The sequence below is a fragment of the Mus musculus genome, chromosome 10 (genome assembly GCF_000001635.26).
Source record: "Mus musculus strain C57BL/6J chromosome 10, GRCm38.p6 C57BL/6J".
Lineage (NCBI taxonomy): Eukaryota > Metazoa > Chordata > Mammalia > Rodentia > Muridae > Mus > Mus musculus.
In genome coordinates, this window is record NC_000076.6 from 105,226,546 (window position 1) to 105,246,011 (window position 19,466).

General features: G+C 38.2%; 1 protein-coding gene across 3 annotated transcripts in view; it reads right to left on the minus strand.

The window, feature by feature from the left end:
- Nucleotides 1-19,466, minus strand: part of Tmtc2 (transmembrane and tetratricopeptide repeat containing 2) — a 386,817-nt gene that overhangs the window by 38,883 nt on the left and 328,468 nt on the right. For all 3 annotated transcript variants that reach the window (XR_380404.3, NM_177368.4, XR_003948700.1), the window contains one exon: nt 17,044-17,107. Coding sequence is in view for 1 of the 3 variants with exons in the window: in NM_177368.4 (NP_796342.2) it covers nt 17,044-17,107 (64 nt within the window). In the remaining 2 variants the exon portion in view is untranslated. Of the gene's footprint in view, nt 1-17,043; nt 17,108-19,466 lie in introns of those variants that run through there.

Sequence of the window (19,466 nt, forward strand, 5' to 3'; positions counted from 1 at the left end):
TTATCAGCTCATGACTAAGAGAGAAGAGGTGGATCCCACAAAGATATGAGGACTCCAGATGTTAATGGTGATGTGCAGCATAAAAACGGAAGGGGTCTGAAGATGCAAAGATTGACTGGTATGAGGTACTGTTTGAACAAGCACTGTTGACAATGCCTGGGCAAGCCAACTGATTTTTGGATGGAAGTATAGCAATTGGAAGAAAGGGTGATTTTCAATGTCTAGAGAAGCAGTTCTCAGCCTGTGGGCCATGACCCTTTTACAGGGGTTGCCTATCAGATGAAAAAAAAAAGTGATATTATTTAAGCAAGAAATTGTGTGACCAAAACAGGAAAAATATACCTTGCAGGTTAAGACTTCTGTGTATAGTTAAGAATAAGTTCCTGTTTTATTTGACCCACCTGTACAAGATGCCTTTGATCACATGTGGGTAGGAGGTACATGGGCAAGAAAGATGTCAAGATGTATGCTTGGATGGATGCAGGAGGTATGCAAGCAGGAAGTACACCAGGATATATGCTTGCTCCTGACTGGACCCAGTAGGAAATATGGTCTCCTGGTGGGGTTGTCTTTTAAAGCCTCTTAAAGGTGTGATCCATGACCATTTTCCTTGGTACTCAGGGGTGAACCTGGCCAGAGTCTATCTCCTGGTCTCTATTTAATTAAAGCTTGCTTCCAATTTGAGTTTAAATGGTGGTAGTGGTCTTATTGTCTACTGGTGGGATTGACACTATTTATAGTCTAATAGATATATAATAGATGTAAATAGATAATAGTCTCTGGAAAGACAATAGTATATGCTGTATAGGAAAAAAAGTCACATGAGATTCATGCTGGAGTTGGACAGCTTTCATGATGAAACCATATATAAACAACACAATAGAGTTTTCAATATTTCACAAACTAGATTTCACTTGTGCATATGAAAAAAATCAAGACTGAGTTTTTGACATATAATATATCCAGAGTGAAGGATGCCTATTCCTAGAAGTATCTAAAAGCTAATCTGTATAGATGTCAAGGTTCACATCACTTTATGTACTACTACTGTGTCAAAATATTTAGTTCTAAATAGCTCTGATGCATTTGATCCCTGGCCAGGCCCCACTGAACGGGGAAGAGAAAACCAAAATAGGTTTTGACAGCTTGAAGTGATGAATTGCTCTTTGATGGTCAAACTTCAGTGATGGAGTGTGTTATAATGCTTGGCATTTATTTGGCTTACACTCTTGACCCTGGCTTGTGCTGAAGCCATCAGTCACATATGCTTGTCTGGCAGAGCTTTGGAACTTTTATCGACTGTCACATTTTTTAGCACATCTTAAGTGATCAGCATTGGAGGACGACGTTTCCCTTGAAACCTGAGATGAAAATTCAGAGCAAGTTTTCGAAGAATTAGGTTGGTTGCTATCTTCTTGCTCAAAGTACTGAGCACTTAAGTAATTATCATACAGTGAAACTGAAGCTGCTCAATATGATGGAGGTGTTTATAAAGGAGGAACCAGTTATACATAGCGTGAAGATGTAAGGCGGCTTAATTCTTTTCATCTGAGTGAAAGCATGCAGTGTCAATTCTGACTCGGTGGAATTCTTAGACTCTCGTGACAAATTAAACCTCATTAAAATGATTTCAAAACCTATAACCAGTTCAGCATTTTCTAGTAGTGGAATGAAGGCTTGGTGGTAGAGCATTTATCTAGAATATACTAAGTTCTGGTTTCAATTTTCAACAATGTAAAAAAAGAAAAAAGCCAGTCACAGCAACGATGTAATCCTGGCATGTTTCTAAGTAGGTTGATGTTGTCCTTCATAAGCCAAATTTTAAAAATGTAAATGCATACTACTCTATATGTATTTAAGGGATGTTTGTATTATTGTGTATTTAAATACTTTATTCCATATATGAAATTATAAAAGTTTAATAAATAAACTTATTCTAAAATGCATCTCTTAGTTTAATGTAATAACCATATGGCAGAAATGTGATACCATTGAGCCAAATCATTCTTTCATGCTACCAAAATAACAAGCAAACAAACAAAAATATAAAAAAGAACAATCAAAAACAAATTCAGAAGCAATCTTTCCAAAGAAACAGCTGGTTAAGAATCCCTTTTACAAAGTACCTGCTCTTCCAAACACTAGACCAACCTTATATTAAACCATTCAGGCAACTTGAGATTTTTCTGAAGCAAGGAAAAGGAAATAAATTCTTTCTAAGGATTCTTGTGAGAAGCATATTTCCTGTGATTGCATGAGTCATTCTAAGGGAAAATAAGCAATCTGTTTCAAGCAGTTCAGAATAACTTGACTACTAGATCTCTTGATGTTCCTGCTCTTTGAAGATGCAATACAGGAGATTGAGTTCTTGCATTTTTAAGTTGCCAAAGATGCAATGATTCTTTGAAAGAATGATTATTACTAAAAAAACAATTAAATGCCAAGGCTTTTGACAACGGCGGATAGGCATTTTTCACATACAGGAGTGAAATCATCTCATTTTATCTGCCAGGTCTAGCTTGGAAACAATGAGAGACACTACTTTCTGCCATAAAATCTGTGCCCTTTCAATTTCCCAGGGTTATTTTGAGCAAGATCCAGGAACCATGTGCTGTGGGGGTACAGTTAAGGTTTCAACTTGAAATGTCCTATGGAAGGATCACATGATGAAAACTCAGTCCCCAACTGCGGCCAATACTGAAAAAAATGACTGGGCCTTAAAGGTGCTAACTCCACACGTGATGGGTTCATGCTAAGTCAGCTAGGAAATGAGCCTGGTTTGGAGTGAGTTGTTTAGGGGTATATCTTTGTTTGTTTCTTTCTCTTTTCCCTGGATACAGTGAGATATGTGGCTTTCCTCCTGCATATCTTGCAGCTATAATGATATCCTTTACTACCCCAGGCTTGCCGCAACGGTACCAGCCAACTAAAGACTAAAACCTCTTGGAAGGCAATCACAGTCAATATTGTTACAATCAAACTAGTCTTGTCAGGGAGTTGTCACAAGATGTCTAACCAAGTTGGTTATAGGAATATGCTAAAGGCACTGTAAATTCATCTCCAGAATCCGCCCGATTGCACATTTGCACCCTCCCCACCCAAAGAGTTAGTACACAATTATTGTCAAAACTTGAATCGTTACATTTAAAGAAGTATTGGTTCACTATTTCTTTGCCTTGGGTTTTGTAAAAATTCATTGATTTTTTTTCATGAATACTTATATAAAGAACTAAGGAGTTTAGAGTACACGTTGCTGAAGCTAGATTATCTAGGTTTTCATGCTGGCTTTTCCTGTAGGATGGCCAGGCAAGTCAGTCTGCCTCATCCTCCCCACATATAAAAAATGGGGCATATACATGTTAAAGATAATTTTTACAAGCTTGTGCTGGCCTGAAACTCACTATGATCCTGTAGCTCAAACTGCCCTTGAACTCCAGATGTGCACTACATCACATGACTGAGAACTTAAATTTTAATCCTTGATCAGCACAGATGTTAGCATTTTGTTATACTTTTGAGATAAGAGCTCACTATATATCTTTGTATGGCCTGGAAGTCAGAGCTTCCCCTGCCTCTGCCTTCCTGGCCTTGTGCTACTATACCTGGTTTGAAATTTATTAATGCAAAAAATACCGGTAACTTTCTTTGGTCCAACGTACTCATATTTTCTTTTATGTAATAATTCATAATGTACACAGAAATAAAGATCTATAATTCTTGGATTAAACGACTTTTCCTTTTCTGGTTTTGAATCAGGGTGTGGCTATAAAGAGGAGCTGGCCTTGGAGTCACAATTTGCCTGCCCCAGCTTCCTGGGTGAGGAGATACTAGCTCTATGCCCTCATGCTCAGCTTGCAATGTCTTTATTCCTGTTTAGGTGAATTTCCCCTCTTTTTCATCATTCGATGTTCATGGTTTAGACAAATTCAGATGTAAGGATAACACGTTTAAAACAATGATATGGTGTTGCACTGCGCAGGGTTATAATCCATCATCTGTTCTTCATAAGCGTTCCCTAGATATAGGAAATGTTTGGGAGTTATGGTGCCAATTAGCATACTGGAAAATAAAATGATAATGTCCTATTATGCGATGAAGGAAGCACTCAGCAGACGCATATGTTTCTTGTAAAGATTTCCTAGACTGATTAAAGAGTACAATCCTGTTTGGGTAGCAAAACAATTCCTTCAGTTAAGACCCGAGGAATTTGCCATTCCCAAGGCTAGCTTAAGGAAACCATACAAAGAAATGAGAGAGCCCTAGGAAGGACACCTCAATCCAGGTGAGAAATTAGAAATTCTAAGTGTAAATCTTTTTTCTCAGGATTGTTGCCTAAGGAGGTTGAGCCATATAAATTCATTTAAAAATGCTTCGGTCCTTTACAATGTATATATTAATATCTTTTACATATAATTTTTATTATTTCTGGTATCATGTAAAAATATAAAGATTAATATAAAGGAGTACCATTTATTACTAGGGAGTATATACTATTGTAATTTTGATTTGTTAACAGTTTGATACCTGTGATTAAAATAAAGAGCTCAGGAGAAAAGAAAAAAAAAAGAGAAAGGGTACAGGCAATTATAATAGCTGAAACTTAAACATAAACAACTGAAAACTGTTTAAGATAGAAACAATTCTTTCTTTTGAACACATAGTGTTAAATGTACTAAATACATGAAATAATTTTTTCCTCAAAGGGAATCTCCTTAGTATCTGGCATGGATTTCAGATGCTTGCTTTCATATTAAATTAATATGAAATTAATTTTTGCATTCAATCAATGAAATGAAAAACAAACTAGAACAAGAAAAGATTTCATAAAGACAATCCATCTATCTCTTACATGCTTCGAGTCTTTAGCTGAGAGGGCAGAGTAACTTAAACTGATGGGAAAGAGAAGAATTCTTGTTATACATCTATGGCTCCTAGAACTTGCATCAGTTACATCACAATTGCAAAAGCAATGCTCATCATCTCCCCCATGTGATTCAAGCAATTAATGTCTTATAGTTATCAATTATTGAGAGTGGCTCATACCTATCATCTGGTAAATCATTGTAAGCCATCTTTTCAAAATTGTGCCTCTTCTAAAATGCCACATTACCAAACTCAGCGAGTTATTTTCGAATGAAAGCAATTTAGTGATCAGGAGACCATTTCAAATTCTTTCTTGTCACAGGATCCTTAATGGCACCACATTTGCTCTTTTTAACACGCCATTTATACTTCAAAATGGAAATGCACACATGTGGTAAAGCTGCATTCCTAGGAGCTATTTTAGTAAAGATTACTTAAGAAAGTGACACACTCACAAACTAGAGATGAAAACCCCATAGGAATAATAGGAGCTGTTCAAACACAGATATTCAACAACAAAGAAGCTGAATTCCCTATCGTTTTTAACTTTGTGATATAAATAATATGCAAGTTCCTGACCACATTCTTTTTCCATCTTTATGTTTTGAGTCAGGATCTCTCCCTGAACCTACAAGTCATGGATTCAGCTAGATTTGAATGGCTAGTGAGCTTCAGTCATTTGTCATTTGTCTGCCCCTACTTCACAGACTCTGGAGTACTGGTACATACCAGCATAAGCCAACTGTGTTCTGGGGACTTGAACTCAGATCTCAGTGCCAGCAGTGTAGGAAACTTATTGACTGAGTCATTTCCCTAGCTCCTTACTAGAGTTTTTCTTCACAGCTGGATTGACATCAGAGGAAATAACAGTTGTGTACAGGTCAAGGATAAAACAGTTTATATAACATACAGTTTTAACCCTTCCTTTAAAAAATTGCCCTTCTTTCTCTTCTAGGATTTATCAAGACTGTTATCTTCATGCACTTACCCACTCAAGTAAGAAAAGACCATCATTTGATTCTGAGATTGTCCAAGTAGCATGGACTTTATAATAGCTCAGTCTGGGAAAGCAGTCATCCAGGATGATGAAGACTATCTTGGACCAAACTTTCAACAGGCTCCTCTACATTTCCTTTGGACTAAGCCTCATCCTTCCCTTTTATCTTTTGTCTGCTTACTCTAGTTGATAAATCCATACAGTAGGAATCCATGCAGTAAGATAGACCTTACATCTGGTCACCTTCAGTTTCTGATTTCATTTCCTGCCCTTCTGTTCGGTGCCTGATCTTCTGAACTTCTTGCAGGAAAAATTCCATGCAGGTCAGCTGCAGGAGTTCTCTGGCCTTGAAGTTTTCTAGTGATCTCCTATCCAATCCTACAGCTACTATAGGAGGAGAAGGCTATCTTTCACTTTTAGCTATCTTGACTCACTTGTAGGGATTCAGTGATACTGGTATACTAGCAGGATGCTCGGATACTAGTAGGCAAGACAAGGTAAATTAACCAGAAAATCCACATACATTGATTTGGCCCAATCTTTATGTGACAGTTATAGCTACAGTGTTCTTAATGGTAGATTTGAGGAAGCACGAAGAATGGAAAGTAAGACAGGAAAGGGTGATTTGCACCAAATACATCAGTCTGTGGTAGGGGAAGCATTGGAAGGTCTGTGTCCAGATTCTCCATATTGCTTCCTCTTTAGAGACTGAGCCTCTCACTGTTCTCTGATAGGGAAGGTTCCTCTCATTTGATAAACTAAAGAAAGTGTCAGAAAGTTCCCTTCTGCACATCCCATTTCTCCAATCCTTTAGCATAATGTATTCAGCATGACAAACTGCTTTATGTTGGGAAATGACTTGTGGAACCACTCTGCAAGAAATCCTTGAATGTCTTGGTTAAATTTGAGTTGAGTCTGCCCTCTTTCTTTTACATCACAATAGTCTTGATACCCATCACAATAGTCTTAAATACATTCTTTCATTTAAGTCGTTATGCCATGTGGAAACCATGTCTACTTTCAGAGAGCTTGCTAAACTATGAAATCAGCCTTAATGTTCACCAGTGAATTCCTGGATAAAGAGAACATAGCCAGTATATACAATGACATATTCCTTAGTCATAGGAAAAGACAAAATTCTGTTTGCAGCAAAACTGAATAGAACAAAGGATCATCATGCTAGGATAAATAAGCCAGATCATAAACATGGTATCACATATTGCTCTTCTATGCAGAATCTAGACTTATGAGGGTACAAGGGAGTTTATTTGGGAAGAGGAAAGAGGTTAACTAGAGAAGGAAGTCAGAGGTAAAAGAGTGCAATAGGATGTCTATAGTCAAAATACACTGGGTACATGCCTGAAAACATCAGTGATACTCATTATTTCTACAGTTAGTAAATGCTAACAAAAAGTCTTCCTTTACATTTTTAATACATGCATTTTTCCCCTTTATTGAGGACATAGGACAGAACAGAAAAGAAGTTACCAATCTACAATTTTTTTTTGACTCTGCAGAACCTGCTGCTTTTTGGAGGAGTATAATTTTTCTAGATTAGGGTTCAGTCACTAAGGGAGAGTGATGTAAGACTCGGAACTACAGAGTAAGCTGTTGCTATTAAATTACAAGGGAGAATAAAGACTTACTAGAAGCTACTTGTTCCTGTTTTAGTGTATGTACATTTTGGGGGGGAAAGGCTCTCTGTTCTCAATCAAGGATCCAAAGCATAAATACCTATAACAGCATCACACGGAGAGGAGGCAGTTATGGAGAAGACGGAGTGGGACTGTGGAGAATGTGAGGGACCTCTGCAGATGGCAGCCAGACTCCTCCCTCATATTCCCAGGTGGGAACATTGGCCAGTGTGGTTAGGACTTTTGAATTTTCAAAGAAACCAATAGTTGAGTTTCTCAGAGGAGAAGGGACTGGATATAATTTTAGTGTGTGGTCCCATGACTCACACAGTTACAGCAACAACTCCATACCCAGGGTGCCGCCTCAAAGAAATGGCAGTAAAAATAAACATGCTTAGAGAATATAATTAAATGAAATCCCCCCAAGGTTTGACGTTCCTTAAGCTAGAATACTCAAGTTGATTTTCTTTATAGCCAAGAGCTACTTAAACTCCTACCCACTTCTTACCTCCAGTGATCTTACCTCCAGTGAAGAGTCTTTTCTGTTGTGAATCTAACAATACACACACACACACACACACACACACGTACATTTGTACATAATTTTCAAATTGTGTTTAAAATAGATTTTGCATGTGGATTGTGAAAGACGCCAATACCTCCTGAACTGTAAAGTTAGCTTAGGTCACCAGAGTGGGCTGCAAATTGCTCACACCAACAGCACACAAATGAACTTCACTTACCCCACAGTGTCTTCTAATTATGTGACTTAGAAAATCAGATAAACAAGAGAAAAAGCTGTAGCCACTTCAGAGGTACATTTGTGTTCTGGTTTACCTAACATTTACAAAATAGCATACAACAAAAAAGAAAGTAAAATGTAAGCAGAGAGAAATGAGCGCGTCAGAAGCTAGACTCTGTAATAAACGCATAGCAAAGTATAATTTGGAAACGAGATCTCCAGAGAGAAATGTCTCCATGGAAATATGGGTGGAGGGGGATTAAAATTGATCCCAGCATAACTATAGCTCTCAGAGAAAAGAGCATTGATCCTGATCTTGCTGGAGTTAGACAAGAATTAGTTATTTGATTTCTAAAATGCATAACCATACAAATGCGATGAAAGGGATTTATGAATTGAACAGAATAAAAATTGGGTGACTATATTTGAGAAATGAACGGAAGTCTATCAAAGACTTTATTTTATAATATCTCTGGGTCAACTGAATGTAAGTACGAGGAGGATATGATAATAATGTATTCTTTGATTGAAATTTCCGTTATTTACTGTCAGCCACTTAAAACATAATTCATATTCTAAATATAAAATGTAGATATGTTTGAAAATGACAGAAAAGTTGTCACAGTGTCAGATTTATGTGTAGTATTGAAACGTTTTTTTACTTACACAATTAATTTGGTTATTTTTCACACATACATATATGTTTTCTGTTGGGAATTCTATATGTCAACCATAATTAGAACACATATACACACAAACATTTCATACATACATACATACACACACACACACACACACACACACACAAAGATATATATTTCAATGCTTCAAAGTCCAGAGATGCAGGATACACATTTTTTCCACATCACAGCAACTTTTGGAAAGTTTCAGGAGCGGCCAGACAGTTCCTCCCCCTCCTATGAGCATACATGTGGTTTAACTGCTTCCCAAGCAAATTATTATTAACCCTGTCATTTTCCCCCTAACAAAATGGTGATCTCAATAATAGGCTCCAAAAAATATCCCTTATATAGTCAAATCTGAATCTGTCTAGCTTAAGCTAATTTCATGGTCTCTTTTTCTAATTATGGTTGAGAAATAGAATTCCCACCAGAAAACAACTCTATGCTCAGGGTATTTTATATGTCTTATGTCAGAACAGTCCGAATAATTCCAACTTCTGCCTGGACTTCCAGTGCTTCATTCTGCTCTACCTACCTTCTCCTATGAGCATTTTTACTATATAAAGGTACTAAAAATTAAAAGTAACATATCACAAAAGAGGAACACTATTCAACCAGATGTCAGATGCACTTTGTCATAGTAAAGGTTTTTTTTTTTTAAACCAAATTCCTATATATGTCATTTTGAACTTGTGACATACAACACTGGGAGAGAGGCAGGAGGTTAGCACCAGATTGTGTTTATGAATCCAGAAATCAATTTAAAATTTAAGTGCCTGGGAAAGTTAAAGCTCAGACGTGAAACTTTCAATTAAATAATCCAGGGGATATGGTTTCCCGTTAATATTTATACAATGAATACATGTCTAAAGTGAAATAGTACACCAATGAGAAATGAATATGAATACATGTATGAATAAAATGTACAAATAAGACGTAGCATAGGTCAGAAGTCTGAGTCAAAAGTCTAATCTATAAGTGATTTCAGAAATCCATTTATAGGTATAGAATGACTCGTTGCTTACAAAACACACTTTCAACAGGCAGCTGTTTGTTTTGCATGGCTACTTGAGACCTCTAAGATATATGGTTTCTTGTGCACCTCAAAGCTCTAAGGAACCTATGAGTATTTAATCTCAAATTCAGCCTTTTCTTCATCAGGATCAGAAGATAGCTAAATGACACATGTATTTATTTACTTGGCACCTCCTCCCTTACTACATAAACTCAGTCCCCTGCCTCTTCATTTTTTCACCTATGTTACTTCAACATATCACATTCGTTTTTCTTCTATCTCCCAGGAAGAAACCTACTCTTTAAGACTTCAATATTTTCAGCATTGCTTCTTGTATTTGGACAGATCTTTCATATCACATTTAAATGTGTGCACTTCTTACAACTATCTTTATTTTTTGATTTATACATTTATGTCTCTTCTTTTTTTTAATTTCTACAACCTTCGTCCAGAATGTTTAATGAGCCCCATGACTGCTCTTCTTTTCTTAGTAGCTGAAAACTGTCCCCGTCACTAGTATGGAAATGGGATCTTAAAGGCCACCAAGGGGCATCTTTCTCTCTGCATCAGTAGACAATCATGTCCTTGTTTCTCTTTGCCTTTTATATCAGTGTTCACTGCTCATCAGCTAGAATTTTTACACCCTGTAACTGTCTTTGATGTTTCTGTTATCCCACAGTTAGATGGAATTCCCAGGGTTAGAACTTGGCACTCTCCTCTCCTTTCTGATCTTCTCTTCCTTGGTACTTTTTACTCATTTTTCTGGTCCTGTCACTTGTGGCAGATGACTTTTACATCTTCATCCTTTCTCTAGAGCACTTCCTGAAAGGAAGTTCTACCCAATGGAAGAGCTAGGGGAAGGACTGAAGGAGCTGAAGGGGTTTGCAATCCCATAGGAAGAATAGCATTATCAACTAACAGGACCACCCAGAGATCCCAGGGACTAAGTCACCAACCAAAAAGTATACATGGAAGGTCTCATGGCTCCAGATACACATGGAGGAGAGGATGGCCTTATCTGGCATCAATGGGACGGAGGCCCTTGGTCCTGGGGAGACTTGATGCCCAGTATAGGGGGATGCTTGAGCAGTGAGGCATAAGTCCATGGGTGGATGCAGGAGCATCCTCATAGGAGCAAAGGGGAGGGGGAAGAGGGGGGAATGGGCTGTGGGTTTGTGGAGGGGAAATCAGGAAGGGGATATCATCTGAAATGTAAATGAATAAAATTATTAATTAAAAAAATAAATTCAGGATATGGCTTTGGAGGCAGCTCAGCCAGTATAATCTTTACTAAGCAGTCATGAAGACCTGGCTTTGATCCTTAACACACATGTAAAATTTTAAGCATGATTGTGATTATCTGTAATTCCAGAGCTAGGGAGCTGGAAACACGAGGATCTCTGGGGCTTGCTGGTCAACCAGGCCAGCCAGCCTACCTGAACTGATGAGTTTCAGGTACAGTGAGAGAAATGTGTCTCAGAAACTACAGTGAAGATTGATAAAGACAGTCACACAAAATCAACTGCTGCCCTACAGCCCCTCTTACCCACATGCGCACATGTATATGTGTATAGACAACACACATGATAGTACACTCACCCACACACATTCATTCAGAATGTGTTATGTTCAAACCTAAGATTGTGTTCTTGGAATGGTGAACTATGCCTGGGCAGATCGAAGCCAGAGGAAACTCTGGTGGAGGTCCATAGCAGTCCTGACTTGCAAATTGGTGGTCCGACCTGGGTATTGGGGCGAAAGACTAATCGAACCATCTAGTAGCTGGTTCCCTCTGAAGTTTCCCTCAGGATAGCTGGCGCTCTCGCTCTTCCCGACACACGCAGTTTTATCCGGTAAAGCGAATGATTAGAGGTCTTGGGGCCGAAAGGATCTCAACCTATTCTCAAACTTTAAATGGGTAAGAAGCCCGGCTCGCTGGCATGGAGCCGGGCGTGGAATGCGAGTGCCTAGTGGGCCACTTTTGGTAAGCAGAACGGGCGCTGCGGGATGAACCGAACGCCGGGTTAAGGCGCCCGATGCCAGCGCTCATCAGACCCCAGAAAAGGTGTTAACACACCACTCTGATGATCTTATTTCGTTTATGGTATTTCTTTGTTTCTAAGTAACTTGAATTCAAATGTTGAAGGACTTATTGTAAACAATTGATTTTCCTACTCATATGCTATCAACTACTGCTTAGCTTGCATATATATATATATATATATATATATATATATATATATATATATTTCCCTATCCCACTGTGTTTCCACTCTTACTTTTGACTGCCTTACCCTTACAATGATCTTTTCTTTGGTTCTACCAAGGCTAGGTCTTCAGTCCTACTTCTCTGAACACAGTACACATTTTTATGCCATCCTAAATTACTACTTTCTACTATTATATTATTTAACAATATTACAGAGTAGAGGCTTCTGGTCTTTAAGTGTGAGACTCAATGAGTCTCACCTGTTTTAGGTGAATTAATAATTCCATTTTTCCTACGGTTCTCCCTGCCTTTTTATATACTATGACCTCACTGCTCAAATTTTCTTCCTTCTCTTCTTCTTGCTGAAATCTATACAGTTCTATCATTTTAAGGATCTTTCAGCTTTCCTACTCCAATTTGAAGCCTTTTAAGATCAACCCAGATGAAAGTAATTTCTCCTATCCCTTTATTTTACACCTAATTTACATCCTGCACAAGCCCTTATTAGATAGCATTATTTATTGCTCTGATATTTGAGGACTGAGACACATTCCTGCCCTCCTCTCCTTCCTTATATTATATTATATTGTATGGCTCTCAAGGTCAGAGTTAAATTTTCATAACTGTGAAACTCTATTCCATTAGACATAGAGTCGTATATAATGTTGACACTTGAATTAAAAATGGCTGCAATGACTATACCCCATAAACAAGTCGGCCCTGAAAACCCAAGCCCTGGTAATTTTGCCCTCTGGACTCCAGAGTGAATAAGAAGTTAAATAAAGGTAGGTGACATTGTACTATGCAAATTTCCCATTCATCACATTAAATCTTTTATCCTTAAGATAATGCAGACTTTGGCATCATTCCCAATCAAAGAACAAAGTAGTTCCCTTTAAATGTTCCCTAGTTCTCAAGAGTCAGCAGTTTTTGATGTGCTTAAGTGGACGGAGGAGGTAGACGGAAAAGGATCGCCACAGAGGTAATTCCACACAAAGCTCAACTTACTTATAAAAAGTAAAACTAACAAACCTTATGTTGCTAAAAAAAACAACTTTTTCTTATTGCCAAAAAATGCTTTAGTGGAATAAGAGATCTACTTTTACAGCATTTCTACACAATATCTGCTAAGGAAGAATTTAAGATGGAATATGACATGCTATAGCAAACATACCAATGATGTGTGCTGTGAACGATCACAATCCTCCAGTTGCCCACTCCAGTATGACCACATACTGGGCACCACATTGCCAGTCAAAGCTAAATATAAAACTCTGCAGTGTTCCTAATCATCTAGACTGGTTTCATTATTTCAACATTTGATCACTGGAGATACACTACAAAAGGTCAATCCATTTTCAACATAAATTCTGCAGTACAATATGCTTTGGGAGAATAAAAATTACAGGGCATAATAAAATTAATGAAATCAGTATTTTACCAAGAAATAAGTATGTCTCAGAAATAAAAATCTTTTAAAAGAGACTTTATTTTAAATTATGCGTATGTATGTGTGTGTATCGGTGGGGGTAGAGGTTAGACACACAAACACAGTGGCCTTGGAGGCCAATGAGGGCATCCCTGGCACTGGAGTTAGAGGGCGTTGTTCTGAACTGGCTGATGGGAAGCAAGGCGAGCCCATCTGTAACCACTGAACCACTTCTCCATTCCCATCAATAACTTATTCAATATGGTGGTAATAAGGGGTCTCACACAAGCCACCCACTTTACATTAGACAGTATGGCCCTGACATATGCCCTGTTAGACTTTCAGTTACCCATATAGAACGCCCTGATGTCCACAATGGAAATGGAATTTATTGACTCAAACAGAAGAGGAACTTTTATGAAAAGCAAGTGTAAGTTCTGCTGATTGTGTAGATGAGAAATACAAACAAAACAAAACAAAACAAAAACAAACAAAAGAAATAAAACAGGAAATGGATCTATTTAAACAGGCCAGGAGCATTGATATCTGTCAGGTCTCCTCTCTCACATAATCAAGTAACCGATGGGCATTTGTTAAATTAACTGCACCAAAAACAAAAATGCTTTTACAAACAAAGGGGATGAACAGCAAGATACATATTGGGCAGGTGCTTCTATTTAGATCAAATGCAGGATCCCCAATAAATTATATCTGTTGCTTAAATAGTTCTCTATTTCTGAATAAAAAATGCTAGTGACACAATTTGTAACTCCATCATTCGGGCCTCAGTGACATGTTATATACACTAGAGTATCAACTGAACAGCCAAGCAAATAGAAAATTAATTGGCAAAAATGCACATTGGTTGATCTATCAATTAAAACACCATTTACTTCCTGTTAAATATAAACTGTATAACAAAGCCAGCAAAAAGCGATCTTACCAGATATGGAAAGGATCGTTTGAATAAGTGCATTTTCAAAAGCAATTTGATGATGAAATATTTTGGGCATTGCACTGGAGATTAAATATTGATTTTATGATTTGGCTAGTCACTTTTTTTTTTAAAAGCAACTCCATAAGTCAGGCCTGCACTCTGTGGTACCTAGACATCTTTTTGTTCTTCAGAGGCTCAGACATTTGTTTTTCCCGTACTGTTCTACTGTGATAAAGACCATGTTTTAGCCAATCACACCATGCAATATTAAAGGTCACATTCAGAGGACCTGATTTGCAATAAATAAATGTTCATCTTAATTATCATGTAGTTTACATAGAACATATGTCAATCAACATCCATAAAAGGAAAGCAGACCACTTCATTGCAATGTGACTGCAGGTATAAGACGCCTTTTAAAGTCTTTAAAAACTGCTTGAAAAACTAGGTGTCAAACTTGAAAATTTACAGGTGTTTTTTGTGTGTGTGTGTGTGTGTGTGTGTGTGTGTGTGTGTGGTGCATTCCTAACTTCCGTACAGCTTCATTTTTCTGCAAACATGCAGCACAATCTGAGATATTAGTAGCTGCTTCATTTCTGCCCTCTTTCCACCCCTGTTTTAAGTTCCTGACAGGGATGCTCTGTCCCAGTGCCTATAGTAGGACCTGGTACTCACCAAACATACAAAATGAGTAAACAGACTGAGTATTAGGCTGGCTTACCAATAGATACTGTGTATGTCCTCTTGCTGCTTAGCCTCTCCACCCCCAACCCCCTTTAAACTTTGTTAAGCTTTCTTTCTTTCTTTTAAATGACAAAGTGACTCTATAAAGTGCTGCCAGGTGAGGCATTTAGCTTCCCCACCCTTCAGCACCATCTAGGCCGCAAAAGCAGCTGTGAATTGCAATAAGCAAATTCTCACCAAGTACCTAGCAAAGTGAGTTTTGGGTGAGCATACCATAAACTTTAGCCTTCACTTTGCTTGTCTTTGGGATTATTTTCTCCTGTTGCAAACAGCTTGTCACTTCCTCGGGAGTCTGCTAACTGTGGGAAGTGCTTCGGGACAGCTGTTGCAGAACACAGCATCTTGGAAAACTGAATTTGTTGAGATAAAGGGAACCGAGTAGACAATACAGGCAGGAGGGTCCCAAGACCTTTCGTGTTTTCTCCTGTAAAGGAGGTGCTACGGTAACATTTACATCTTTATTTCTGGTGATGGGACAGAGAAGAATCTGAATAACTGGGCCTTGCTGCGGTCCCTCGGTCTATAACTTCTGAACCAGCCTGGTCCCCCTGGTCTATACCATCTGCACCTGCCTGGTCCCTTTAGTCTATACCTTCTGAATCGCCTCCATCCTTTACCACTGCATTGTACATCAATCGCCATAAAATATAAACAAACAAACAACAACAAAAAAAATCTTCCCTTTCCTTCTTTGGATCTGAAGATTCTTTCGTCCTAAAATCATAAACGAATGTGTACGGTTCTTTTTTAATGCCAATCCATCTTTTGTTATGAGGCCACAACATATTTCATGGTGTTTGTATCATACCATATTACTACAAATCAAACTTGAGATTTATATTCATGGCTCAATCTTAAGGGGAAAACAAAGAAAGAAACCAACACACACAAGTTCCCCATAGCTTTCCATTCTCAGGGCACTAACCCCCCACAGGAGTCACGACACTGTATCAATTATTTGGTTACACTGTTTGCCTAATCTGCTGCATGATCTAGAATCTGCCTCCTTCTCCAAGTAGCCCCGGTACATGTATTTGTCCAATAGATGCGACATGATAAAGAAATGAGACCCATTCCATTCTTTGTCCTACGGCCACACATGCATTTTCATTATTGTTTGCAAATTGCACTTCTCAAATGCACGGTCTACATTCAGAGAGCCCGGGAGAAGGCTTCACCGCTACACAGTGGTGCAGAGTGCATATGAGAATAAATGTTCAGGAGAGAAATTTGATGCTGTGAAAAAACCCCTGCTTGTCAGGCAGCTCTAAAAGCAGCTCTTGGCTTCTTATAAATAGTAATTCTATTCCAACAGTAATGATCTAATTTATATCCATCGCACTTTCTGGAACTGAGACTACCCAGGGAAAACTTGTAATGAAAACATTATCAATAAACTTGCAGAGTCGAGTTATTAAAAATGAGGAGTTTTAGAATGGGAAATGGGTACAAGGCTGAAGGCTTAAATGGAGCAAAAGACAAATAGTAAGGACTTAGCACTGGCGAAACAATAAAAGCTTACACAGAATGGGAAGATTCATCCAAGTAAAAGGTATTTAGTGATGATCAAACCTGTATTCAGATGATGAAAGTTAATGGTGATTTACAATGGGGAAAAGAGAAATTTCTGGGGAAGACGAAGAAACTGGAATGGGTGGTTATGTGCTATACAGAGGGTGTTCAAACAGAGAAACCAGGGAGGAAAAGAGGAAACAAGACAGTTTTAATGAATATACTGCATGCCCTGGGAGCATGCCTTCACTAATGGCGCTCATTGGGGAAGTACTTACATTAGGTCTCAGTCTTGCTGCCAGATCGTAATACTTCTCAGCGGCTTCATTGAGGCTTGCTTGTCTGTCAAAATAAAATAAAATAAAATAAAATAAAATAAAACAAAACAAAATTATGCCATGTATTTTAAAACTGAAGTATTGGAGCCAAGTAGCGGTGGTGGTGCACACCTTTAACCCCAGCACTCATGAGGCAAAAGCAGAAGGATTGCTGAATTTGAGGACAGCCTGGTCTGTAGAGAGAGTTTCCAGGGCAGCTAAGGTTACAATAGGAAACCCTGTCTTGAAAAAACAAGCAAACAAAAGCCAAACAAACAAAAACTGAAGCATAGTGAAGAGAAATTACATTAACTTAAAAAATTTACAATTACATCGACTAAACAGTAAGTTCCCATAAAGAAAACATAATTGTACTTGGTATTACATTGAATGCACTGCAAATGTTCTTCTCCCATAATCCCATTTGGGTTGGGATTGGTAACTCACACTTACCTGTTTCCCATCCCAAAAGGTATTTTTCTTTTCAAAGAAACACAAATAATAGGTACAGAGTCTCCAGTTTCAAAGTGATAACCCAGAGAATATATTTAAAAATCAATTATCCAAATATTTAGCTATAGTTTTAAAAAATATGTTTATATCTATGTATGTGTATTTGTGTGAGTTTATGTGCACCATGTGCAGAGAGGTTTTCACAGAAGCCAAAAGAACTGGAGTTAAGGCAGTAGTGAGCTATGGGACAGTAATGTTGGAAACTTAATTTTGGGACCTTTATAAAAGCAATAAACACCCAAAATAACCATCTTTTAAGCCCCCAGTTGGGCATTTTCAAGATAAACATAGTGAACATTTGAAGATTTAAGAAAGTATGTATTCATTTAATCTCTCTTTCTTTCTCTCTCGAGCACACACACACACACACACACACACACACATGACACAAAGAAAAGCTGAAAGAGAATGATACATGGAGAGAGATGAGGAGAGGTGTAGTGATTACATATGAACAAAATATGATAATAAATATGTGTAAGGGTGTCAGATCCAATGGAACTGGAGTTATAGACAGTTGTGAGCTGTCATATGGGTGCTGGGAATTGAACCCGGGTCCTCTGGAAGAGGACTGGAAGGTTTGAGTTAGCACAATGCAGTCTAAACCCAGTAGCTAACAACTATACAAGTGAATAATCTTGCCATTTCCACAGTCAGTGCTCTTAAATATTTACTAGCTCTTTAGTGCCCACCCAAAATTGTTTTAATGATAACTAAATACTAATTAAAGTTTTAGAATCAGAACAACTGGGTTTTGTAGACGGCTCCAGATCCATGTACCTAGCATCCACTACCCCACATGGTGTGCCAGTGCATGTCTGTATTCCAAGCACTGCGATATAGGCACAGGAGGTTCCACAGTGCTAGCTGACCAGTCAGTCTAGGCAAGAGGTGAGCGCTGGGTTTGGCAAGAGACCTTGTCACAAACACTAAGGTAGAAAGTGCTAGAGGAAAATGTCTTCCTCGGGCTTCTGCCTGTGTGCACATGGACACTTATATATGTGAATATATTTTTATATAGAAAGTCATGCTGCTTCTCCCTATTTCTCTCTCTTTACACACACACACACACACACACACACACAGACACAGACGCGTACACACACACCATGCTCATCTCACAAAAGTTCTCTTCTTGCTGTCTGGTAACCAGTATGGGCATGTGATCTAATCTCAGGTAACTGGATGCTCCCACTTGACATTTTAATTGAGATGGATAAAGATTAAAATATAAAAATACACAAAAAAAAGTCAAGGGAAAGGTGAAGGGATAGGCAGAATTCACTCACAATGGTGCAAGAATTGAGGCTATGTCCATCCAGGCCAGACTATTCCTGCAAACAATGGCAAGATGATTCACCTGTATAGTTCTTAGCTACTAGGTTTATACTGTATTGTGCTAACTCAAACCTTCCAGTCCACAGATGTATTATTATTTTGGCAGGAGCATGGTACTTGGTATTGAACCAGTGCCTACCCCTTGCTAGGCAGAAACTCTACCGAGCCTCAGGAGTGGATTCTTTAGTCTCCTCTAAAGTCAGAGACAGTGTTCTTGCTTGTGGTAAAGCCCAGAAATGGCACTGGTGTCTTAAAAAAAGAGAACTCACAATGAATCTAATAGATAAACTTGTCCTGCCCATCTCCAAGACTAGGTTCAGTCATCCTGTCAGTAGATGACACCAAATGTCAGCGAGTCATCAACATGTAATGTTCTTTTTTGACTGTCCAGCTTCACAAGACCTTCCCATGTGGCAGATAACAAGATATAAGAAGATCTCGCAAGTGAACTACTGTCTAGTAAATATGTATGAGGACTTAAGAATAAAAGGTATGGGAAAATTGCCAAGTTTAATTTCAGATGACATATGCAG